Source organism: Oryzias melastigma, unplaced genomic scaffold (assembly GCF_002922805.2).
Source record: "Oryzias melastigma strain HK-1 unplaced genomic scaffold, ASM292280v2 sc00160, whole genome shotgun sequence".
Taxonomy (NCBI): Eukaryota; Metazoa; Chordata; class Actinopteri; order Beloniformes; family Adrianichthyidae; genus Oryzias; species Oryzias melastigma.
In genome coordinates, this window is record NW_023416878.1 from 984,691 (window position 1) to 1,010,967 (window position 26,277).

A 26,277-nucleotide genomic window follows, 5' to 3' on the forward strand; every position below is an offset into this window, starting at 1 on the left:
AAAAAATAAACTGTATTGTAAACATCAGTTCCAGTACAGATAAACGGCAAATTAGCCAACTCGTTTGTTACAGTTGCGTGACGTCATCACTAGTCGCAAGCCCCCGAGCCGATCTGACAGGCCGAGCACATCTGCTACCTACACCGGGCTGAATCATATGGGCGTGTTCGAGTCATCGCTCATCTGATTCATTTGATTCACTTCGTTTTGAGCTGAATCAAATGAGCAATGACTCATGATTCATGACTCAGAGCTCACCGGACACCCGAACAGCGCCTCCTCCGAGCTGAATCATGAGTCAGGACTCATAGAGGAGCAGTCTATGATCCGTTCAGGACTCGGGGCTCACTGAAGAGCACTCATTTCGGACTGAATCACGAGTCAGGACTCGTATCTCTGACCAATCACAGAGCAGTTCGCCTCGTTTCGAGGTTAATCGTTTGAAAGAAGCTCGGCCTCCCTCTGAAGCTTGTAGGAATCTATTGTGCTGGAGCTTTAGCTTAGCCTTAGCTTAGCTTTAGCTTATCAGCCTGTTTGACCTGGAGGAGCTGCTTCCTCTGCTCAGCTGCTGCTTTGCCCTGATGGTCTGCTGCCATATTAATAAATTCGTTTTTTCATTTTATGTCTTGCAAAGCAAATAAAAGATTATTAATCAAATCCACCACTTCTTAAAAATATAAACTGACCTTGTTATCAAACTTGTTAATTTCATTGCTCAAATAATTTAATAAAACTTCAAAACTTATAGAAACTCAGTTGATTTCTGCTCTTTATTTAGCATATAATAACATTTTCTCTTGTTTGCATTTTATTTATTTTCACTTTATTTTTCCACAAATCTAATTGGAGTTATTAATACATACAAATTCATGTTTTTTTTATTTTTATTTTAAATAATTATTTTTTGTGTCCCACAATGCAATGATTAGTTTTAATTTTTTCATAATTAATTTAGCTATATGAATTTGGACCTAACATATTTTACTTTGCACTCTCTGGGTACGTGACTCAGTGACGCAAATGATTCGATTCACTTTTGGTGAGTGACTCATTAAAACTCGAGTCAGTTAAAGGAATCATAATTTCCATCACTACAAAGTAGAGCGCTTCACTTTTACTTTCACTTTCACTTTGTTCGTGGGAGCGATGACAGACAACAGATGGTGTGCACACTTTTACTGGGAGGGAGCGCTGGTCAAGTTACGTGAAGTGATTGTTGACACCTGGGCTTAAGATCTGCTGTAACTGTTGGCCAAGCTTTAGCTTAAACCACCGTCATCCTTGCTGAACAACAGCCTGCCAATGAGACCGACTCCGACAATAGTGAAAGGGAACCGGCATGTCTGATTATGGAATTACAAAGCTGTTTGATTCAAACACCGTTTGTGGGAGAAGATGAAATAAAATATAAGAGTAGTTTGTTAAAGGGGCCCTACCATAAACATTCTATGATGCACAGTACAGTATATCTTTCAGTTGTGTAGTGTCTTCAATAAATTCCCCTCTGGTTCGTCATAGTCGTGCAGACGTCGAGTGTATTTGTGTTGTGAACCAGTGTAGCGATGGCAGGGGTTGCTAAAGGCAGATATATGGTATGTGCATCCATCTCTGAAGAAATTTGGATACTGTTTGTTTTTGTAGGAGAAACGAAGAAAGAAAGACTCTAGGATGACGTTATGAAATGGGTGGGACCCACACACACCAGCAGGTGGAACTTCAGGAATCGAGTCGTTTTACTTTCAGGTTGGAAAAAAGTCTAGAAAAATAATTGATATTTCATAAATAATTTGTTTTTTAGTTTTCCAAAGGTGATATATGGTCAGATATGTGGATATAGTTCACTCTGAATGGCTTAAGAAAATCATGGTAGGGCCCTTTTAAATAGTGGAATACAGTTTAACTAAACTCACTGTTTTGCTTCTGTTACCTTTTTTTTTTTTTGCTTTATTATACAGTGCGCCTTGTGTATGAGTTAAGTACAGAAAAAGACCCACTAATTAAGATTGCGGCTTATAATGCAGTGCACCCCATAGTGCGGAAAATACGGTACTATCATTGTATGAAATAGTGTTGGCGGGTAGACTTTTGTTTTTTAAATCTACTAGCCTATCTGTCGCGTGACAAAAAAATAATAATAATAAAAAAAAATTTAAAAAAAATCGTGCCATACAGCTATGTAAGAATTTATTATACAAATACAATGCAGAGAAAATCTGCTGGATCATCAACCAAGTATCATCACTTATAAAGGTGTCTCTTTTTTGTAATTGAATTCAGGGTCTGACTCTTCAATTTGCAGCCGCAGGTCTTGATTAAGGTAAAGATCAGTGTTTTCAACAAAGTTATTTTGTAGTACATCTTGATGGCTTTCGTTTTGCAAAGTTTGAGGAACTCTACCTGAGAAAACTTGATTCCCTTGTAGATAATAATTGGGGTTCGTCATTATACCATTCCTTTTTTTCTCTAAGCACTTCTGCTGCTGGATGGGAAAGTGATTGTGACATTGCTCCCGTTTGTGCTGAATGGAATCAATGGCCATGAGTTTCTGTGGATCTTTCATCGAGATATTTTCTATGGATTTGTTTGACATTCTCTTGCCAAATTGGGTCATTTCATACCCTAAAACTTGGCCTTGTGTTGATCTGCCGTTTATGTCATTCATTAGACCTTTGGCACTCACTATGTTTTTGCTCTTTGTTGACTTCAGACTAAGTTTTAACTGAGACCAATTAAAGTCACAAGATGGAGATGATAGTTTCTGACCAATGGACTTTGTGATAGATGATGCTGACAGACTAGACTGTCTAATTTGGCTACAATGTAGTGAAAGTTGTTGAATTCGTTCTGTATGTGTTATTCCATGAAAACTGTCAATTGGCACAGTCTGTGCTGTAGCTGTAGATGATGTGGTTTTCAAAGAGTTGTTTGAACTCACAGGAGATTTATTTGACTTGGAGGATTTCTGATCATACATAGTAGAATCTGGTGACTCTGAGGGTGAACTGAAAGCATGCATGGGTTCATTGGCTACACCTCTAACAGACAACTGCACATCCCCCTCTCCAGTGCTGCTGGAGCTACTAGATATAATTGGGAGAGATGGCATTTGACTAGTCGTTGTCATTGGTGTTTTTGTCTCCATGCGTTGCACTGGAGAAATGTTGCAGCCATTTAGAGTTGTTGCTCCGTACTTTTCCAGAAGTTTTAATATTACTGAATGGCCGGTTTTTGATGCCACTTTTATTGCGGTTCGTCCAAACTGGTCTGCATGGTTGGGGTCTGCGCCATTTTCAAGAAGTAATTGCACAACATCAATGTGACCCTCTTGAGCAGCAATCCCTAGTGCTGTTGCTCCCTGGTTGCATGTTTGATCAACTTGTGCGCCCTGTTCAATCAAACACTGCACAATTTTTGCATGGCCTTGCCATGCAGCTGACTGCAGGCCAGATCGCCTCTCATTGTCACAGGAGTTCACATCAGCATGATAGGTGATAAGAAGGTTTACCATTTCAAGATGTCCCTGCCAGCAGGATACATGGAGGGGTGTTCTGCCCTCAGTGTCACAAGCTTCCAGATTAGCTCCATTTTCAAGAAAATACTCAGCCATGGCCAGCTGGTTTTCAAGTGCTAAAATATAAAGTGTTGGGCGCCCGTCTGCATCTTTGTGATCTATATCAGCACCATGACTCAAAAGTAACTCAACAATTTCCTTGTAACCTTCAAGTGCAGCAACCCTGAGGGCACTTCTTCCATCATATCCCCTTTGGTCAATACATGACTTGTTTTCCAGAAGAACTTTCACACAATCATAATGTCCCTCCTGTGTTGCTAAAATTAATGGTATTCTACCATCATTATCAACTGCTAAGCAATGAGCACCTTGTTCAATTAGTGCATTGCACACTTGCTGATTCCCTTCGAACGAGGCCATGTGTAGGGGGGTCCATCCAGCATCATCTCTATGATTCTCATCCAGTCCTCTGTCCAGCAGAGTTTTGACTACCTCCACATTCCCCTGAGCAGACGCAATGCTCAGCACAGTTCTGCCTTCACTATTAATGCTATCCACAGCCGCACCCCAGAAAAGTAATGTGTTGACTACAAGTGCATGGCCCATTGATGCAGCAGCCAGAAGAGGAGTGTGTCCATTATTGTCAGTGTGATCCACATTAGCTCCACCTTCCAAAAGTAGATTGACTATATCTACATGTCCTTCATAGCTTGCAACAAGGAGGGGAGTCATGCAGTCTTTGTCACAGTGGTCAACCTTCGCTCCTCTGTCTATCAAAAGGCTGACAACTGATGCATGACCTTTCCTAGCAGGAATGCAAAGAGCGGCTACGGAGAGTGCAGTCCTTCCATCAACATCCTCATGATCAACTTCAGCCCCATGGTCCAGAAGGTGCTCAACAATTTCTCTGTGTCCCATGTATGATGCAGCAATGAGAGCTGTTCTTCCGTCATTATCTGCTCTGTTAACTTCAGCCCCATGGTGCAGAAGATTTAACACTATGCCTTCATGACCTCCCCAAGCAGCTGCTCTTAGAGCAGCTCTTCCATCAGTATCAGTACAGTTCACTTTGGCACCACCATAGAGTAAAGCTGACACTACTTCTGAATGTCCACCCCAAGCTGCTGAACGAAGAGCAGTCCATCCATCTTGATCTGTGTGGTTTATGTTGGCCTGACAGCCAACAAGACAGTTAATCACTTTAGTATGACCCTGCCTTGCAGCAAGAGTAAGAGGCGTATGCCCATCGTTGTCTTCAAGCTCCATATTTGCTCCTCTAGATATAAGTAAATTAACTACATCAAGGTTTCCACTGTAAGCAGCATTGGCCAATAAGGTTTTTCCATTGCAATCACACTGGTTTACAGATGCGCCATTGTCAAGTAATGTTCTTATTGAGTCCTCTTTTTCAAGGGCCTGGTGTAAAATACTTGAAGCATGAGTATCCTCATTGTTAACATCAGCACCAGCTTTGACCAAAAGCTGCAGAACCTGCTGGTCTCTTGGTATGGATGTGTTCAAAGAGTCTTTTGTGGGGGTCCCGTTCCAAATCATCCAAAGAGCCAAATTAAATGGCTCAATCTGTAGATTAGAATGAACAAGATGCAGAGCAAAATCATGTACTTGAAGCGATTTGAGGTGCTTTGCTTGACAAGAGTAACTCATGGCCAACATCCGATGCCCTTCTGCAGCATTGCACAAGTATTTTTGAGTGCAATGCTTGACATCCAGGAGCCATTCAGCAAAACTGTTGTGAAAGAGAATTTTAGTATTTCCAATACCATCTTTCAACAACTTAGAAAGAATTTCAACTTTCTTCTGAAACTCTTCCATTGTCAATGTCATGTTTTTGGTCCAGACTGCATGATACAGTTGCTTGACTGTAAGAGGCTTGAAAGTTGCTAGTATTACATTAAGAATAGGTTGGACTTTGGCAAACTGTTTTCTGATAAATAATCTCTGGCAAAGCCACAGATAAAGGCCATTAAGAGTGCCTGGGATGTCACGAATTTCCCGTAGCATGATCAAATTATCTACCACCCCATCCAGCACACATTCCAAGTAAAGGAAGCAACCGCTGCTTTTGATGTGAAGTTGGTTAAGCATTTCTGCAGTCTCCTTTGTTAGATGCTGCCTCAGGGCTTCTTCTTGATCCAGCCGCTGGAGGATATACTGTTGAACATCCTTGACAATATATGCTTTACGCAAATCATCCAGGGTGATTTTATGGAATCCTGAAAAAAAAAAAAAAACATCAACATACACATGCACATTACAAATCCAGTCTGATTACATTTTAGAAATCCATCTTATTATTCTTAACCCTCTAAATCCCTTTCGGTGTTCCTGAAGCTATTCCCAGCCACTTTTGCGCATAGGTAGGTACACTCAGGATGGGTGTTTACTGCACACAGCATACCAAAGGAAAATTTAGAGTGACAAACTGATTTACTCATTTCTACATCACTTGTTTTTTATTTTTTTCAGACACTAATGCTAGTATATTATGACACTATATTAATGAGCTGCATCATCTACATTGAAACACAGACTAGTTTAATGTCAGACAAGTATTTTTAAAGGACTGGCCTTTAAAATTCGGCAGATAAATATAATAAAATAGTACATAAAATATTTTCTACATATAATAACAGTCATAAATCCACTATGAATTAAACATCATTAGTAACATTGTTGTGATATCACAAAGCAGATGTTGAGTTGGAAAAAAAAGCCCCAAATCATGAGAGCACAGCAAACTATGAATCACTTTTTATGTCATTTCATTTTCTTAAAAAAAAAACAACAGGAAAACATTTTTCTTTATTTGGTTTGGGATAGAGAGTAAAACACCTTATTTATGGTGCAAAGATGCCAAAAGCAGAGATCAAATACTGAGTAAAAATCAATGGAGGAATTATTTAGAAAAAGTTTCTTTAAAACAAAAAAATGTCTAATTTATTTGTCAAAGTTATTTTTGTCTTATGTATTCATTATGTTGTGACTTCATTTCTGTTTGCAATCAACCTTTTGATATATATATATATATATATCAGTGCTGTCAGATTTGTCGCGTTAATTACGCGTTAACTTGACATGTGCGTGACGCCGACAATTTTTTTTGACGCATTAATCACAGATTTTCTCATACGTGCCTTTCCATACTGCGCGCGGGCGTCCCTCATCGCCCTCTAACGCCGGGGTCACACCAGACGCGGAACGGAGTCCGCTTCCATTCGGCGCCCATGTTAAGCTATAGTGTTGTTCAGACCAGGTGCGGAGCGGCGCGGAGGGTCCGCGTGGTGCAGCGGAAGGTTTCGGCGTCTGGTCTATTTTTTCCGTGAATCGCGAGCGCTCTGCGCCAATACTGGCAGGAAGTTGCATCAAAATACATGAGAAAATCCGGCTTATTTTCAAAATAGAACCAATTTTTCACAATAAAACGCCACGATTAACAAATGTGATCAGCGTTTTAACACACAATAAATATATTATAATATATAGTTCTTTTATAAATAAAATAAACACACAATCGCCATACGCACAAATGTTCATGCGAGCACAGACACACACAAAAAAAGAGTCAGATACACACACAGACAGATCAATGCAGTGGGGGCACACTGGTGTGGGGCATGGGGCTTCATTTGAACAAGAGAGAGGCAGAGGAGCGGTTCTTCTTGGAAGAAACATCAGGTAACATTTTTAGTTTATTATTTTACCGACGGAAACACGTGGGAGCGCGTGCGTGCACACAGACACACAACAAAACAGGCAGACACCTGCGGACAAACAGATCAATGAAGTGGGCCGACTGCGGAGTTGGGGGGCGGGGTCTGTGTCAACAGGGGCAGAGACCATCCCCTTTTAGCAGAAACATGGGGCGATATCTTGGTTATTGACTTATTTCCCATGATGGCAAAAAAAAAAAAAAAAAAAGCAATAGCTCTAGCAGAAGCGCCTGTCGACCGTCGCGGAAAAATTCACGTCTGGTGTGACCTGGAGAGCGGAGCGGACTCCGCGCACACTCCGCAAAGCGGCGCTTCCGCGTCCATTGTGACCCCGGCGTAACTCACCGGCTGCTCTCACTAGATCACAGACGGGTCTCCAACCACCGAGCTGAAGTGCCTGGCGAGAGAGTTCCTGCACCCTAACCCGGCTCCGGTTCGCGTCCAGTACCACATCTGGTGGTACCGGCTCGCGTCTGGCGCCGCGTCCCGAGAGCTGCGGACCCCCGATGTTCCGAACAGCAATCGCACCGGGGACATTTTAAATGTAGTTTAAACAATGCCAGTTATTTGTAGATGAAATGATGAATCTCAGCTTTGAGTGTGTGGCCCGTCCCTCTTTCGAAAATATGCAAAATATCCCAAAGTTCTGGAGGTTTAAGCGTGATCCAGCCCCAGCATAGCGGTCTGTCTGCCGGCATATTCATGGCGTGAGCTCCGCTGGACACGTCGCTGCATCAAGCTGCAGCCAGAGAATGCGGCGGCAGTAGCAGACTGTCAAACTATCCACAGTGTATCCCGCTTTTCTCAGTCTTTAATGTTTTAAAAAACAAAAGTTCATTGGAAATGATAAATCTCTATTTCATTTATTACTGCAGTTCAGCAGAGGAGGAAAAGATTTGGTCCTGACAAAAAATGAACATGAAAGTGTTATGGAAATTTTATTTTTTATATTTTTTATTTTATTTTACTGAACGTTGATTGAAGTTTTGAATTTAAAATGCCCTTCACTTGCACTTGGGCTTTTGTTAGGCATTTTATGTTACAGCCTTTTATTGTTAAGAAAGTTTATCTCAATACAATGTTACAAAATAAAGTAGTCCTGATGAAAAGTATTAATTTTGCCATTCTTGTTTTCATAATTAATATAGAACTGCTAAATTCCACGAAGCACACATTTTTTTCCCAAAAAAAAAAGGCCACAGAGATGCTACTTTTTGTCAAGTAAACTTTCCCACTGATCCAACCACAGTTGAAAACAAGAAAATTAAATGTAATTGTTGTGGTTTTTTTCTTTCTGTCATTCTGGTTTGTAAAAGGCTTGAATGCCTGTTTTTGAAAAAGTATTTTCTATGAGCAACCATTTATTTTGCACATCAATAAAAACTTTATAGTTATCATGTTGCACTTTAGTTTAACCAAAGCAGTAATTTTGGTTTCTTTTACACATTACTATATTGGACATTATTTGTATTCTAAAAAATGTACTTGTTGCATTGCTATTTAAGTTCAAGTCTTAACAGTTGTTCTGACCACTGAAATCCACTCTGTTGACAGATGTATGGCAGACTGAAGAAGCTATTTAAGTTTTTGTACTACTCAGACCCTCCAGGATTTCGCAATGTTGCGATCGCAACTATTAACGCAAATTCCGGTAAACCCCGCGATTTGTTGCGCACCTTGCAACTTTTTATTTTTACGGCAACTTTACTGCAACTTTGATCAATGTATAGCGTGACTTTTTCCTTTCTGACTTCTTCCTGGGAGCCATGCTATTTTTTTATCATCTCTCTTAGTCTTCTCTGACTTTTTTCTCTTCATGACGTGCGTGAATGCACCTCGTCACATGTGAGGCAAGCCTGTTTGCTCACGCAGCAGGGTGGGGGTGCTGCTGTGCGCAATCACGCAAGTGGGGGGGCACTGAGCAATATTGTGGGTGCACACGTGGTGGAGTAGGGGTGCTGCTGTACTCAATTGCGCACATGGCGGGGTGGGGGTGCACCGAGTGCAATAGGGGGCAGGCACATGGCAGAGGGGGAAGGGGGTGTGCTGAACGAGTGCTCATGCGTCGCGGGGTGCACTGATTGCGCGGGTGCGAAGCGGTCAGTCATGAACCAAGTACGAGTGAGAGACAGAGAGAGACTTTGGAAAATTATAATACAAGTGAAGAAATTAGAGTCTGCAGGAAAATAATTCCATGTAGAACCTCCTCCACAATAAACCTACAGACACCTGAGAGAACCTCTGAAACAGAGCAGATCATTACTGATAGAAGAAAACAGATAAAGAGGAAGATTCTGTGGACAACATTGACATCTGAGGCTTAATCTGCTTATACTGGGTTTTTTAAGTTTATAATTTTTCCCTGGAAAATGTAACTTTATTCTAAAGTATGTTTATATGTTTAAATCAATACACAAATGTTTGGGTTATTGTGACCAGAGAGGACCAAAAAGTTCATTTTGTGTTTCATGGTCCAATGGTTCCATGGTTCTCTAAAATGACAGCACAACAACATTATATATATGGTGATGATGCTGTATTTTCCTAGTACATGTCACAATAAAAAAAGAGTTGGAATTTGAGAATGTTAATTTTTTCTCTCATAATTAACATTTTTTAGGCGCTTTTCAAAATATGTAGTAGTTCACATCCCTTTCGGGGTCGCCACAGCGTAACAGCACCCACTGTTTCGCATCAGTGATTTGGCAGAGTTTTTACGCCGGATGCCCTTCCTGACGCAACCCTGTACTTGAGGGGCACAGGGACCCAGTTAGGCAGCAGCGTCAAGGGCCTTGCCTAAGGACCCGATCTGGGTGGGGATCAGTGGACAGCCCTGGAATCGAACCAAGGGCTCCTGAGTGCCAGCCCTTCACCTAGCCCACTGAGCCACCCAGCCGCTAGGCGCCTTTCAAAATATATATATATGAGCTGTCAGGCGATTAAAATTAACGTTAACTCGCGATTAATCGCAAATTCATATGTGGCCTTTTTTTAAGGAAAAAAATGTGTGCTTCGTGGAATTTAGCAGTTCTACATTAATTATGAAAACAAGAATGGCAAAATTAATAGTTTTCATCAGAAATACTTTATTTTGTAACATATTGAGATAAACTTTCTTAACAATAAAAGGCTGTAACATAAAATGCCTAACAAAAGCCCAAGTACCAGTGAAGGACATTTTAAATTAAAAACTTCAATCAACGTCCAGTAAAATAAAATAAAAAACATCAAAAATAAAATTTCCATAACACTTTCATGTTCATTTTTTGTCAGGACCAAATCTTTTTCTCCTCTGCTGAACTAAAGTAATACATGAAATAGAGATTTATCATTTCCAATGAACTTTTGTTTTTTAAAACATTAAAGACTGAGAAAAGCGGGATACACTGTGGATAGTTTGACAGTCTGTTACTGCCGCCGCGTTCTCTGGCTGCAGCTCGATGCACCGACGTGTCCAGCGGAGCTCACGATGAATATGCCGGCAGACAGACCGCTATGCTGGGGTTGGATCATGCTTAAACCTCCAGAACATTTAAAACGTCCCCCGGTGCGCTTGCTGTTCGTAACGTCGGGGGTGCGCAGCTCTCAGGACGCGGCGCCGGACGCGAGTCGGTACCACCAGACGTGGTACTGGACGCGAACCAGAGCCGGTTTTAGGGCGCAGGAGCTCTCCAGGTCCTAGCGCCGGTCGGTTTTAGCTCGCAGCTTGGTGGTTGGAGACCCGCCCGTGATCTAGTGAGAGCAGCTGATGAGTTAAAGGGCGGGACGCCCGCGCGCGTGGTATGGAAAGGCACGTATGAGAAAGTCCGCGATTAATGCATCAAAAAAATTGTCGGCGTCAAGCACGTGTCAGATTAACGCGTTTTTAACGCGACAAATCTGACAGCCCTAATATATATATATACATTAAAATACATTGCAACTTTTGTCGCAACTTTTCACAAAAGCTGCTGCAACATCAAGCATTTGAGGCCGCAATAATCCTAAAAAAAATCTGCATATAGCTTAAAAATACATAAATAAAATAAGATTAATAAACCTTTCCATTATTCAAATAAAATAAAATACTATTTTTTAGACATGTCTAGTCTGTGATTACTTTTTCTGTGTTTTTTCAACAATAAAAAAAAAAGCGACGGTAAAAAAAAAAGCGAATTTCCTGATCAAATATATGGCAATCGATGGGTGAGGCAGCAGCAGCCCGTGCCTCCCGTGTGCAGCACACACTGAGTAAAGCTGCAGCAGAACCATGCGCTGTACCATTTTTGTCAGTCTATAAAAGATGCTTTATTTTTAATCATTTAATTTTTCTATTTCTCCGTGGTTGGGTGATTAAATAGGTGCCAATTATCAATCATTGAGTCTTTTTATCTGCTAAAAAATGCACTTTAGTACACTAGGTGATGCACACAGTATGCCTAGCTCACTGCAGTACGCATGCCACAAGCCAGAGGGCACTGGTGAGCCTGAGAATGTGACAGAATAATGGAATTAGTGGTAGCAAGTCAAGTGCAGCAGTCCAGTTACTCTTAAATATCGTTCAGCGTCATTTTCTATATGGAGAATTATATATAAACTCAATAATTTTTGGAGAAACGTCACAGCCAGTGAGACACATTGGCTTTTAGAACTGAAAGAAAGGAAAGGAACTTTTACAGAAGGAGCAGTGCATGGACTTGATTTATAAGTAAAAAGTAAGTCAATAACAATTTTGGTGATGTTTTTCCTATGCTACACTTTGTAAACAGAAAAAAGAGTGAAATTAAATGTTTAACAACACACTAACTGTTGCCAATTAAATAGTAAATAAGCTGCTCTAAAGGGCTCATATGTTTGTAAATCTGAATGATGACATCAGTGCCTCGCTCATCCTCATAACACGTCACTGGTATCCAGGTATATATCTCTGAGTCACATGCAGTCACACAAAAGCTTGAAGTTCATATGAACACAAAAATCCTGTTTGTTTTAAGGTGAGTGGTATTTCATGTCTTTTCTTAAACTACTTTGCTCTAATCTGTGCAAAATAGTACTGACACTAGCCCCAGACAAGGACATAGATTTTAGTAAAAGCAAAGGAGAATAACTTACTTCTCAAGAGCTTGGTGATGGCTTTATTTTGCTTACGTGCAGAGCAAATAAGCAGCAGCCAAGGAGGCAGCAACTCATGATGACTGACCAAGAGCTCAGCAATAGTCTTGGGTGTACTGGATGAGATGAGATGCTCACCCTCCCCAAATTGACAGCCCTCATCAATGGAATCAACAAGCAGGAAAAGTGACTGCTGAGGAGGCTTCATGTTTAGAAGAGGAAGCAGTACACATCTAAGTAAAAAGGAAGAAAAAAAGTTAAATGAAAATTGCAACAAACATTTTTTAGATTATAAAACATGTGACAGTACTGATTCACAATAAAATGTTAAGAGGATAGCTCCTAATAAAGGGTAATCAAAACTAAAGTAAATACCTACTTAACACTATAAAATGATTTTTCTAAAGTCATTACCCATTGCTTGAGCTTGAAGTGTGGGTATACCCTCAAACTTGCCAGACCTCTTGCCTCTTAATAGATGTCTCCAGCAATACCATCACAACTTTCGATTGCTTGTAGCATTTTTATTGCCAAATATTTTTCTGATACTGTGAAAAATTTTGATTGATTTATAGTTTATTAATTAATTCAAACCAAACTTTAGGATGAATATTACTTAATTAATCATCTTGTGGTTCAAACAGATGTGATTTGACAAGCTCTAAAGCACAACTCTTGCATATTTACAGAAGTATTTGAGAGTGCCTTTTGTTTTTTTAGTTTATCAGTTTGCAATCTATTTTACAACATGCTTCGTTTTTTGTTTAAGTTTTCTCTGGTCTTTGTGTTTTTAGTTTCTCTTCTGTCACAGAGCCTATTTACATGAACGCCAAATATAAAAAAATTATGATGGCAGGACAGCCCGAGGATCATGCAATTTCTGTTAGTTACTAAACAGTTGATCAGAGGACCGTCAGTGACCATGACAGAAAGGGGAGAAATATTCACTTAAACCTCAAGAATTGCGATGGAAAAATGTTTAACAGAGACGAAAAGAAACGGAGAGAAAGAGAGAGACAAAAAGCTGAGCGAGCGCGCATTTGTGTGTGTGTGTTGGGGGAGGGGGGCTTACACATGCAGTAGCGCAACAGCAAAGAAGGGACAGAGACAGAGAGACAACATCAACACAAAACGTCAACAAAATAAGATCATTAGTAAAGAAAAAAACTTTTATTGATGGTATGAAGGAAGAGAATCTGCAGGAAATCATTCTATAGAACTTCACTACCAACCTGCAGAATCTTCTCTGACACAGCAAATTATTATTGACAGAAGAACCAGATTTAATCCTTAAAGCTGAGACACTTTTGTCTTTCTTAACGTTATTGTGAATAAAAATATTTGTGTGAATGCATTGAATGCATTTACACTATTGATATTCTTCATTTACGTTTTCTTTCGTACGTTTTTTGACACGTAAAAACTCAAGCTCACTTTATGCGATTTACACAATCTTGGTATCAAAACGTTCAGCTCGTTAAGGACATTACTACTTGTATTATTAGTAGTTGTGCACTTTACAGTTTTTGCGTAGTTACACAATTTGTGCGTTTTTCAGCCCCATTATAACTAATACGATTTTTTTTTTTTTACAAATTCCTGCAAATTATACATTTTATGCAATTTAAGCAATTTAAAACATTCAGCATGTCCAGAAATTCATGCTTGTACTTCCAGCATTATTAAAATTCATGCAAGTTACACAAAATTACACAATTTAACACAACTTTACACAATTTTACACAAATTTGTGCAAATTTTAAGCAAATTCAGCATTTTATGCAATTTTACACATCCAGCATGTTCAGGAAATTCATGCTTTTACTAGACATTGTTAAATTTAAGCAATTTTAAGCTTTTACACAGTTGTGTTCACAAATTTACAGAAATTGTCTGTTTTTTCCACAAAATTCTTACAACTTTTTGTGCAATTTCAAACCTATGCAATATGGGTATCAAACCGTTCAGTATGTTGAGAACATTATAACTAACTACGTTTTTTAAGCTAACTTTGAGTTTTGCTAACATATTAGCATGATTTTATCTTTTTTGGCTAATTTGACACTTTCTCCGGTTTTCAAGGCTAATTCTTTGTTACTACTACTTTCAGCAATTCCTTCAGCAATTACAATAAATCCTTACAGCATCTTCAGCAAATGTTTGCAGCATATTCAGCGACAACATTCAGCAAAGATGCATTCACACATGCATTATCGCAGGTAATGCAACTTTTCTAGTTTTTTATTGGTTTTGCACACTTTTGCATTTTGGATTGTGGTTGCAGAGTTTTGCGTTATTCACTTCAAATGGAAAGAAAAAAGCTAAAAATGTATAGTTAAAAACAGAACACCGTATTTTCACGACCATAGGACGCACTGGGTTATAGGGCGCAGTTACAGGGCGCAGTTACAGTTACTGGTACTTTTTCTTTATTTAACAAATACATAAGGCGCTCTTGACCATTGGGGGCAAGCATGGTAAAACGGGTTGGTCACCGAAGTTTGATTCCACGCAGAAACACTGATTTACGCAGCTCTACCAAAACCGAAAGCAGCTGCTGCAAACAGTGCAGCAGTTCATTGAAGGTCTATTGGTCTTTGGACATATCAATCATTTCTACTTTCTTCAGTACTGTGAAGTTTTAGCCAGTTAATGCGGGACAGCCTTTATCTCAGTCACAGAAACAGCGGAAGGCCCCACCCCCGGCCAGACGGATGATGAGCGAGTAAGAATGTGTAGAAAGCAATATTAGTTATAGAAACGAGCGGTACGGGCCACTGCGCACGACATCAACAGGAGTCGCCAACTCCGCGCACTTAATGGTGAAAAAAAGCACAATTGATGTTTTTCTGTTATCTATTAGATCACGGTGTTGGAACTGCCTAAAACCAACGAATCGGTGCTCCCTGCTGGTGCACACTCTCAGCCGACAGGCGGGCCCTTGGTCTGTCTCCCGCCGAGGCGGCCCACGTGGGCTGCTGCGGACGAGGGGGGTCTGCTGCTGCGGCGGGTGGGCTGAGACGGTGCGTGCGTGCGTTCGTGCACCTTTTGTCTAAAAACAGTTGCGCTGGTTTAGCTTTTTTCCTCTCTGCTTTTCAGCATGAAGTGGGCGGGTCCTCGTGCGCTCCTCCACCTGCTCCATTGACAGGTGAAAACGTGCGCGGGAGGCAGAGCAGCGGACCAGAGCGTCTGACCGTTAAGAGAGACTTCTAGCGGTGTTATTGATCCAATAGGTGTTTATGCTAGCGGTACACACGTGGAGCACGTGACTAACGTGTTGATTATCAAAGAAAAGTTCAGGAAATTTGAATAAAAGGAGGGGAAATTAATATGGATACCAGCACTGTAAAAAACAATAATCATATAAAATGAACAGCCTGAAAGTTCACAAGTTGCCTCAATGATAACAAATTATCTGACATAAAATGTAAAATTTATTAAAACAAATTTGAATTTGAACGAATGTGATTCTCCCCCCCCCCACATTTACTGCTTGTGGAGAGAAGCGAGGGAGCACGGACAGCGCTCACTCCGGCTATAAAACATAAAAGTTCTCATGTAATCCGCCTTCCAAAAAAAAAAACGAAAAAAAAAAACACACAGTAGGCGCACTGCACTATTGGGCGCGCCGCATGTTTTGGAGTAAATTTGAGATGTTTATGCGCGCCTTATGGTCGTGAAAATACGGTACAAATAACTGGCGTTGTTTAAACTACATTTAAAACGTCCCCCGGTGTGCTTGCTGTTCTGAACGTCGGGGGTCCGCAGTTCTCGGGACGCGGCGCCGGATGCGAGCCGGAACCACCAGACGTGGTACTGGACGCGAACCGGAGCCGGGTTAGGGTGAAGGAGCTCTCCGCGTCCTGGCACCGGGCCGGTTCTAGCTAGCAGCTCGGTGGTTGGAGACCCGCCCGTGATCTGGTGAGAGCAGACGGTGAGTTAGAGGGCAATGAGGGACGCCTGCGCGCGGTATGGAAAGACACGTATGAGAAAATCCACTATTAATGCGTCAAAAAAAATTGTAAGCGTCATGCACATGTCTGACAGCCCTAATATATATATATATATATATATATATATATATATATATATATATATATTAACCCTGCGACAGACTGGCGACCTGTCCAGGGTAAACCCCGCCTTCGCCCATCAGCAGTCAGGTCACGCCGGAGTCACACCGGACGCGATAGCGCCGCAAAGCTGCGCGGAGCGGAGTGCGCTTCCATTCGGCGCCCATGTTAACCTATGGCGTCGGTCACACCAGGAGCGGAGCGACGCGGAGGGTCCGCGCGGTGCAGCGCAACGTTTCGGCATCTGGCCTATTTTTTGCGCGAGCCGTGAGCGCTCCGCGTCAATACGAAAGAATAAGTTCTCCATGGGGGAGGTGTGAGAGAAAATAATTGAGAAACACTGCTTTAATTGGAAGAAAGTTAATGGGAACGTGGAGGGTACATAAAACCATGACCGGATACAAGGTGTCTAGTATTCCAGCTGAGGGGGACCAGGCATTGGTGAACGACTTGAATCCTTCTTACATAGATTTGACCAGATTCCCTACCTCCCACCCTGTCTTCAATACTGCAATTTCGGTGGGTCCAGTTATGAAAATAGCCTTCATACAAAGGTCCACTCGGTATATTTTGGGTTCATTTGAGTAATATTTACTTTTGCGTTCATATTAAAACACTAGGAGGTGAACCTGCTGGATGTGGAGGTCGTGGGCTGGTGTGGTTACACGTGGTCTGCGGTTGTGAGGCAGGTTGGATGTTCTGCCATATTCTCTGAGACGCCTTTGGAGCCGGCTTATGGTGGAGAAATGAACATTGAATGCAGGAGAGCTGGTTGACATTCCTGCTGTCAGCATGCTGTCATACACGCTCCCTCAATGCTTGTGACATCTGTGACATTTTGGTGTGAGACAAAACTGCACATTTCAGGGTGTCCTTTTATTGTGGGCAGTCTAAGGCACACCTGTACACTAATCGTGATGTCAGATCAGCATCTTGATGTGGCACACCTGTGAGGTGGGATGGATTATCTCAGCAAAGCAGAAGTGCTCACTATCACACATTTAGACAGATTTGTTAACAATGTTTGAGAGGAATGGCAATATTGTGTATCTGGAATGAATTTTAGATCTTTAAGTCCATCTCATGAAAAACGGGAGCAAAAACAGAAGTGTTGCGTTTACATTTTTGCTGAGTGTATTTCTAGCAACAGTTTTCAATTAATTTGATACTTTTTTTACCTTTATTTTTGAACAAAAACAACAAAGAGGAGTGATGTTAGAACCACGGTTGAGCTAACAGCAGCTCACTGACCGCAGTAGAAAACATTACAACAGTAATAAGTTTGACTTTAATGTCAGACACGCTGGGATTGTAGGAAACTTTCAACTGGTGAAAAAAGATCTTCTGCAGCTCCACGTCTCATAGCCAAAGCTAATGCTAGCACTAGCATAAGCATAAGCATTAGCACAGCTTTAAAGAATAAAATCATAATTACTTTAATAAATAAACAGCAGCATTCAGCAAAGTGCTTGTAACCTTAGTCTAACTAGGACTGGGTTGTCAGAGAGAAATAATCCACGACTCGTTTAATATCATCCATAGGAATTTGAGAACACAGCAGCTGCTGCTGTTTTGACTGTAGACAGGATTATTGAAATTTTTACTTTAATTTGTGAATGATCTAAGAGGAGGAAACAAGTACAACCAGGTAGGACATTTATACAATAAATATTGTACACATTTACATTACAATTGGTTAGGCTACCCTTTATTATTTATGTAAAATTGCTTTGAAGGTGTTCAGCAGTCAGCTTTCCCGTTCTAAAAAGTATAAGCCGGAAACGATTCTGGACTTTACGGCGATGTGTGAAAAGGGTATTTTCCGAATGGCATGTTTACATGACACATTTTCATTATGACCAGGCATTTATTCCAATTACTTATGATCATTTGTGTCCATGTAAATGCAGCTACTGTGTATACATTATTTATTCACTCCTCATTTATACTTTGTGATGGTAACTAATTTTGTAGCCGCAGCTGCCCAGAGGCAGATAGGCTATCTTTTGCTCTCTTGACTTTCAACTATGTTCAGGTGAGCTTTCATGTATGGCAAATAAAGAATACTATGTAAGCTTGTTGTCTGTGCTTAAATCAGTAGAAAACGTTTCCTATATATAATTTCACAGCTATTTTATGAAACCATTTAACTCCAGTCACACTGAAAACAGACAGCTGATGAAAATAGTTGTACTTGTGTAAACTTACCTTTTAAAGGCCTCTATGGGGTTCCGTTCACACTCTCCAAACTGCAAAATACGTTGAACAGCTGGATCTTGAATCTTCTCTTCATATTCAGGGAACCGCCCACTGCTGCAAATTTGAGCCACCAGACCTCTGATGAAACCACCAACACATAGTGTATCAGAGTCATCTGCACGGCAAAAATGGAAAGCCAGGCTCTGCTGGTGCAAACTGTAGTGAGCTTTTTGGCCACGTGTTGGCCACAACAGTTCTGTGCAGAGGGCAGTTTTTCCACTTCCTGCTCCTCCCACCAACAACACGCCCCAGGCATTTCCTGACTTTGTACATCCTGCAGTCAGCCTGCTGGGGATGAATGCACCCCTATCAGGCACCAGAGGGGGCTGGGTGCTGTTTACTCCACTTGTCAGTTCACTGATATTAGCTTTCTCCTGGAGGCAGAGCTGGATCTTGTTGAAGACCCATTCCCGACAGTAAAAACGTTTGCCCTGCAGCAGACTGGTTTGGGCCATTCTGAGAGAGTGGCGTTGTTTTACCGATCTCCACCTGTTCCACTTTTTTCAATTGGTCCAGTCAGTTTTCCAAAACGGACCACAATCCACTTGTCCTTGGTTAGGAAGAGGAAAAAAGGCATTAAACTTAGTTATATAAATAAATAAAAAAATTGGTAAATATGCAAAAGATGAATTTGAAAAGAATCATGGACCCAGAAACATTTCAATGAACCATGATATAGGAACTTTCCAACAAATTTTATGTAAAGATTTCACACTGGTTCAACTGAAAGTATCTTGTTTTGACTCTGTAATGTAGCATCATAGCTTTGAGTATAGTATTGCACACGGCAGAAAGAGGCATCAGTTGGGACCACCACTTGATACAATTAGCCATTGACGTTCCTGATCCATTTTCAAGGATGCTTTTTCAGATGCAGTTAACCAAAATCATTTGGACATGATGAGGCCTTCTAGGCCAAGTTGCTCTCTCCAGTAAAATACAAAGCCCAACTTCTTGCCTAACAAAGTTTTGACACAACTTAACCCATGTTTCTTAAAGGGTAGCACAACAGCACAGGTGGAGGCTGACTCCACACTCGGTACAGATTGAAAAATGCCAAAATTCAACTTTACTACCTCGTTTCACACAGACAGTTTTAGACTATATCTTCAGGAATTAAACAAATTTGTTTTAAATAGACCCTTTTCATGTCACACAAAACGGCAATATTCCCGACCATGTATAAAGTGACTTCCGGTTTGCAAGTTTAGAACGGCAAAGCTGACAGTTGAACCCCGTTTTAAAGCAATTTTACGTAAATAGTAAAAGGTAACTTCATCAATTTTAATGGAAATGTGTACAATATTTATTTTATAAATATCCTACCTGGTTGTATTCGTTCTCCCCTCTTAGATGATTGTTCACAAATCAGAGTACAAACCTCAGCAATCCTGTCTCAGTGCTTGCAGAAGGCAGGAGCTGCTGCACCTCAGCTGCTTTTCCAAATTCCTATGGATGACATTAAACGAGTCGTGGGTTATTTCTCTCTGACAACTCGTTCATAGTTAGACGAAGGTTACAAGTACTTCATTGAATGCTGCTTGTTTGATTGTGAAGGTAATTACAATTTTATTCTTCTAATTTATGCTAATGCTACCGCAAACTTTTCACAATTGGGATGGGAAGTAGAGCTACAGAAGATCTTTTCTGCACGGTTAAAGTTGATTACATTTCCATTTTTTCAAAATCACTGAAAAAAGAAAAAGTATGACCATTTCAGCATGTCTTACAATAAAGAAAACTAATTACTGTCACATTACTTTCTGATGTTGCTTCCTTTTGTTTATGCTCAAAACTATGTCTGATCCCTGCAGGAAAGTAAACAATAGGGCTGTCAGATTTAGCGCGTTAAAAACGCGTTAATCTGACATGTGAATGATGCCGACAATTTTTTTGACGCATTAATCGCGGATTTTCCATAGACTGTATATAATGGGGGGACCTCATAGCTAGATAAGTCCATTATTTTTAGTCAATGGGATTTTCTCATACGTGCCTTTCCATATAGCGCACCCAGCCGTCCCTCATCGCTCTCTCACCGGCTGCTCTCACTAAATCACGGGTGGGTCTTCAACCACCGTCCTGCTAGCTAGAACCGGCTCGGCGCCAGGACACGGAGAGCTCCTGCACCCTAACCCGGCTCCGGTTCACGTCCAGTACCACGTCTGGTGGTACCGGCTCGCGTCCGGCGCCGCGTCCCGAGAGCTGCGGACCTCCGATGATCCGAACAGCAAGCGCCCCGGGGGATGTTTTAAATGTTCTGGAGGTTTAAGCGTGATCCAACCCCAGCATAGCGGTCTGTCTGCCGGCATATTCATGGCGTGAGCTCTGCTGGACACGTCGCTGCATCGAGCTGCAGCCAGAGAACGCGGCGGCAGTAACAGACTGTCAAACTAACTTTATCGCAAGTTATTTGAATTATAAACTGACCAATCGGATGCCTCAGTTAAAGCATGTGGCGCCTGCTTGCCCCACCTCAAACTTTGACAGCTTCTCCCGAGCTCGCTCTCATAGAAGGGGTTTGGACTAATAATTGGCGACAGTAGTTCCTCTAAAAACGTGACTCAGACCAACTCTGACTAATCGCTGTCGACGGGTTGCAATATGGCGGTAGACTTATCAGAAAGTGACGACGAATGCATTGGCCTGATTTCACAAGGGCTAAGGGAAAAGCATTTCCTGTGGGTGACGCTGACACCTGTTTTGTCCAATTCTTGTATAAACGGTCTATGTATTGAGGACAGGATTAGATGGAGGCAGATTTTATTTATTTTTGTTTGTTTTAATTGTTATTGTTTTATTGTTGTATTAATTAGGTTTACCTTGCTGAAAAGAGAACATGTACATATATATTTTTGTTTTCTGTATTGCATTTGTGGCGTCAACCCTTGTGCTCTTTTATGGGTCCAGATGACCCCACCCTTATAATGTTGTGTGATCCCTCCCATGACAAAGGTGGACAGGATTTTATGTCTGCCACAGACACCAGTGAAGATAAAAAAAATTGGAAAATAAAGTTCAGGGCACTGTCTTGTGGGGTCCAGAAGACCCCATTTTTTATGTAAACATGCCTAAGATAGCAAAAGGGTTAAGAAGGTGGGACCCCAGGAAGAATAGCTGCTGGAGTGTCGAATATGGGGATCCTTAATAAAACAAACAAAAAGAACGGTTAAGTTTCACTTTTGACATTTTCCATACATTCAGCCATAAACTTCAATATTTCTCAAAACCCTTATCTACATAATGTCAAAATATTATTTCTGAACAGGTGCATGCGCAAGGCGCTCCAGCTGATTTCACATTGAAACGGCTTCGGCGTCCCTGTTCTTGGACATAAATAAAGAAAACGAGAAGTGGATTTTTGTTTGTTTTTTCACCTGTTCAGAAATAACATTTTGGCAATCTTTTATAGGGGGACTTTAATCAACTTCTTTAATAAAAAAACATTCTTAGTAGTGTTTTCATGATAATTTAGACGTTTTTAATCAAAATCCCTAAACCTAAATATCTTAAAAAGCCATTTTTTGTGTTGATCTGAGGCCTTTGTTTTCAAAATCTTCTCTGGGTGGGCTTAATTTTTGGTGCTGAGCTGAGTAGCCCCGCCCCTGATCCCCTATCTTGTTATGATAGCTCTGTTTCTCGCTAGTGTAAATCTTCACGACTGCTACATCAAAAACGACAAATAATATCGGTAATGTCCACCCGTATCATTTTGAACAACATACCAGCTTGGACGAGGAAGTGAAGATCTTCATGGACCGAACTTACAATCCTTTCCAACTGCGGTCAAATGAGCCGCCGTTCACATTTCCGTGGTCACATCAAGAAGCTCCGTGGAGTCTGGTGGAGATTTTCCAGCGTTCTCAGTCCGGCTACCGTAAGTATTGTATGAAACTCACACAAAAAAATCCTGTGACGGCTGATTTGACCACAGAAAGTGAACGGCGGCTCATTTGACTGCAGTCAATGTGAAGATACCATCTTCTCTTCTCCAGAACCTGAACTAGACACACTAGGAACAGATGAGGGTTTAGTGCATGTTCAGCTTGACTGTTTTGAGGTCAAACCGGCTTATTAATTCAAATTGAGCATTTCTGCGACAGTTTGATTGACTGCAATTTAAAAGGAGAAATATTCAGAAATGCCAAAAAAAAAATTTCTTGTTATACTTCATAATGAAAATCCCACACATACATGTTATAAACTAAAAAAAAAAAATCATCATAGGGGACTTGAAGGTATTTGAGAAATATTGCTGTTTATTGCTGAATGTGTGGCAAATGTTGAAAATGAAACTAACTTGATTGCGCTACTGTTGCTCTCATAGACCATTTATAGGAACTGGACATAGCAAGTGTTGAGGTCCCCCATAGGAAATGCCTTTACTTTGGACATTGCAAAATTAGGCTTGAACCTTCGCTATCACTTCCTGATACATCTACTACCATATTGCAACAGATTGCAACCCCTGGACAGTGATTAGTCAGAGTCGGTCTGAGTCACATTTTTAGAGGAAGTATGTGTTTGAGATCCCCCGGCGCCTCGCCTCCATCGTCGGCGAAACTAAGCTGCTGCTGGAGGGGGCGGGGAAAGGCGCCTGAGATGAAGGTGAACGACGAGACTGTACAAGAACAAGGAGTTGGGGGTTGTCCTTAACATTCGGCTGAAAGTTACTATGCCACTCCTCCTAGTATGATTTTTGCTGTTGTGTCTTTTATATTATTTTTTTAACATCTTTAAGTGTAAAACAGTTATTAAAATAGCCGTGGGGTTCATTGCATGCACTGTCCCAAATAAATAAATAAAATTAAATTAAAGTTAAGTTTTAGAGGCAACAATAACAAATATGACCACAGGTTATTTGAAATCCTGTTTATTTTTTCATCAGTGATTCACTACCTTCCAGACAAAGTAAAAAAATACACCGATGTTCTTCATTTAGCGCCAGTTATTTCACACCAAACTACAAGAACTATGTGGATACAGTTTCCCACAATGCATTGTTTTGTAGTCATTAAGGCAGCCTGCAGCCAGCGCAGTACCTATTTTCTGGCTGTGCTGGCTTAGGAAGGTGCCTTGAACCTGCCCCTTTCCCGCAATACTTCGTGATGCCGCACATTTTACGTCAGTGCAGGAAACTAACCAACATGCACCGGAATTCAGGCGATCTACGCAGCGCCGGTCATCTCAACCATGCCTACTGTCATCAATCATGATTGAGCTTGTTCTGGCTTGTTCAAAGTCCGCACCCCTTCCACTCAAGTAGCTCGTTAGAAGCTGTCAATAGGACATTGGAGGTGGGGCGAGTGGGCACCACATGCTTTTAATGAGGCACCTGATTGGTCAGTTTATAACTTGAACAACTTTTAAAGAATTAGGATTAGAAAGAATGTGATAAGAAGAATGGATCAGAACAAGAATTATTATTCTGACAAATAAAATGACGAAGAAATAACTTTCTATTTATAATGGAAGTCTATGAGACTTTGGCCTTCTAGCAACCCGCGGTAGTTCTTATTTGGAACATGAGAGAGGAGAGGTTGAGAAGTCCATTGGGTGTTCTACACATGGGGTGGATAACTTTAGCAGTTTTAACAAGGAATGGCAGGCGGGGTGCTAATTAAAAAACAGTAAAGTGAGACACGACCAAAAATAAAATATAAAGAAGAAAATGACTTGTTAACATTTTTTTTTTTTAGTTCACAACCCTTTGGTCAAACCAATGTAAAATGTTAGCAGACTATGTCAGAGAGGCTGTCCACAGCTCTACGTGTCTATGCTGCTGGCTTATACACACTGGCACAGTCTTTTCTTGCCGTTCGTTATCTGTCACTAAAACGATTTGTTTCTATGCAAATATGCGGCGTAAAAGGGATGATGCATAAAATACAGTAATTCCTGATTAATAAAAGCTCAACATCAGCTAAGCTAACTAAACCCCACCCATATTAGACCCAACATGGTAGCCCACCAAAGGCTTGTAACCTGATGAACTGGTCAAATCGGGAGAAATGGCGACAAAAACAAAAGCACCGATTGCGATGTTACAAGTTCAGGGTGATGGTAAGCATTTCGTTATTTGATAACTTTTGACCGTTTCTCAAAGTCTCAAAACGGTTTGCTCTCACCTCGGCTCTTTTTGTTTTTGTCTTTGTCCCCTGTCAGCATTTAGACGACGGTAGATATAGAACTGAATCCTTAAAAATAAATAAACAATGAGTCCGTTTTTACTTCGATTCCTATTGCTCAGTATTTTTCTTTCTTTCTTAAAATCCATACGAACTAGTAGCTTTTATCATCGTTCTCCCCTTATCGGTGTGAGCTCCGCCTGGTGCAGGGCACAACAGCTACTCTCTGCCTTCGAAGAATTTGCTCTTGCCAAACCCCTATCTGTAACCGCTACCCAATCACTTCTACCCATGCGCAAATGTTACATCATTTCCTCTTTACAACCTTTTTTTTTAAAGCTTTATTAGCAATTTCGAGAACAATACAAGCACATACAGGTTCAACCAACAGACGCAAGAGAGAAACGAGCAGAAAAAAAGAGAAAAAAAATATAATATACAGAAAATAAAATACAAGGAAAACGATATTATGACAAAAAAAAAGCTAGAGACTTTTTAGAAGTCCAATATTTTCTGCTTCATTGTACATTTTCACAGCAATTTTGGTCTTGACATATTTAAGGCATGAGAAAAATAAAAGTAGTTCCCTATGAAAGACACAAAATTTTGGTGTGGATTTTAAGAACTTGTTTTTATGTATAAAGAATTTACCGAGTATTATTGTTGTATTAATTATTTTACAATGCAATACATTTTTTATAATCAAACCAAATAAAACATTTTCTTTTTTAAGTTCAGGAACATGCAGAAAGTTAGTAAACCAATGTAAAAAATCCTCCCAAAAATATACAATCATAAAATAAATGTTCTGATGTTTCATTATGCATGTTACAAAAAGTACAGTTAACACATTCAAATCCAAAAAGTTGTGATGTGGGCTCGCCGTCCTGCTCTGAAGAGGTGGGCGGGGAGAACAGCACAGGTGGTGGTCATCACAGCTTGATGAGAACTGATAAAGGAGAGGCAGCAGCATGCTGCAGAGAGAGCATTCGCCAGAGCAGCCAGCCGCTCAATCCTTCGGGGGGAGGGTGCCGCTCGCTGCCAGGTAGGGCTGCCGGCGGTGAAGATGGACAGAGAGGAGGAGCCGTTCCTGCGTGAGGAGGGGAGGCTGGTCGCCTCCTGTAGCAAGAGCAGGGCTGGGAGTAGGAGTGGGCTGGTTGCCACTGCTCTACTCACGGCGCTGCCTGTGGACGCCGCCCAGGCGCACAGCTGTGATTCATTCCGCCGCCCGGCGAAGCTACACCCCGGGGAGCCGGACGGCGCTGGAGCTTAGACCCCGGGGGGGTCGCGCCAGTTGCGCGAGCTAAGTACACTTTATTTTACAGACATTTTAAGACTGTATCTTCTTTTCCGATAAGGGTTTTATTGGGAGGGCATCCGTGGGTGTGGGAGGGCCGGCAGGTACTTTTAGATTCCTCTCCTGCATGTTGTTTGCTGTGCCTCCGATAGAGGGTGTTTTGCCAGCTGACGTGTAGCTACGTCGG

General features: G+C 41.1%; 1 protein-coding gene across 3 annotated transcripts; it reads right to left on the reverse strand.

The window, feature by feature from the left end:
• On the reverse strand, window positions 1–26,225 carry LOC112138393 (ankyrin repeat domain-containing protein 50). 3 transcript variants are annotated; one of them, XM_024260954.2, is made up of 5 exons: window positions 24,794–24,931; window positions 20,047–20,114; window positions 18,615–19,215; window positions 12,334–12,566; window positions 1–5,745 (listed from the first exon to the last, which is right to left on the reverse strand). In XM_024260954.2, the coding sequence occupies exons 3-5, from the start codon at window positions 19,118–19,120 to the stop codon at window positions 2,243–2,245; spliced, it is 4,242 nt and encodes a 1,413-aa protein (XP_024116722.1). In that variant the 5' UTR covers window positions 19,121–19,215; window positions 20,047–20,114; window positions 24,794–24,931; the 3' UTR covers window positions 1–2,242. The 3 variants fall into 3 exon arrangements, with proteins under 3 accessions (XP_024116722.1, XP_024116721.1, XP_036066600.1); XM_024260953.2 differs by having other exon boundaries at window positions 19,992–20,114; XM_036210707.1 differs by lacking the exons at window positions 18,615–19,215; window positions 20,047–20,114 and having other exon boundaries at window positions 24,794–26,225.
• Between the last annotated feature and the right edge of the window lie 52 nt (window positions 26,226–26,277).

Bases quoted from the DNA above. Each gene is read 5' to 3' on its own strand.
- LOC112138393 (XM_024260954.2), bottom strand. From the start codon at position 19,120: ATGGCCCAAACCAGTCTGCTGCAGGGCAAACGTTTTTACTGTCGGGAA. The intron at 12,567-18,614 runs GTAAGTTTACAC...CTTTTTACTTAG, and splicing joins CCCATAGAGGCCTTTAAAAG to ATGTGTACTGCTTCCTCTTC. The intron at 5,746-12,333 runs GTAAGTTATTCT...TTTTTTTTTCAG, and splicing joins CATCACCAAGCTCTTGAGAA to GATTCCATAAAATCACCCTG.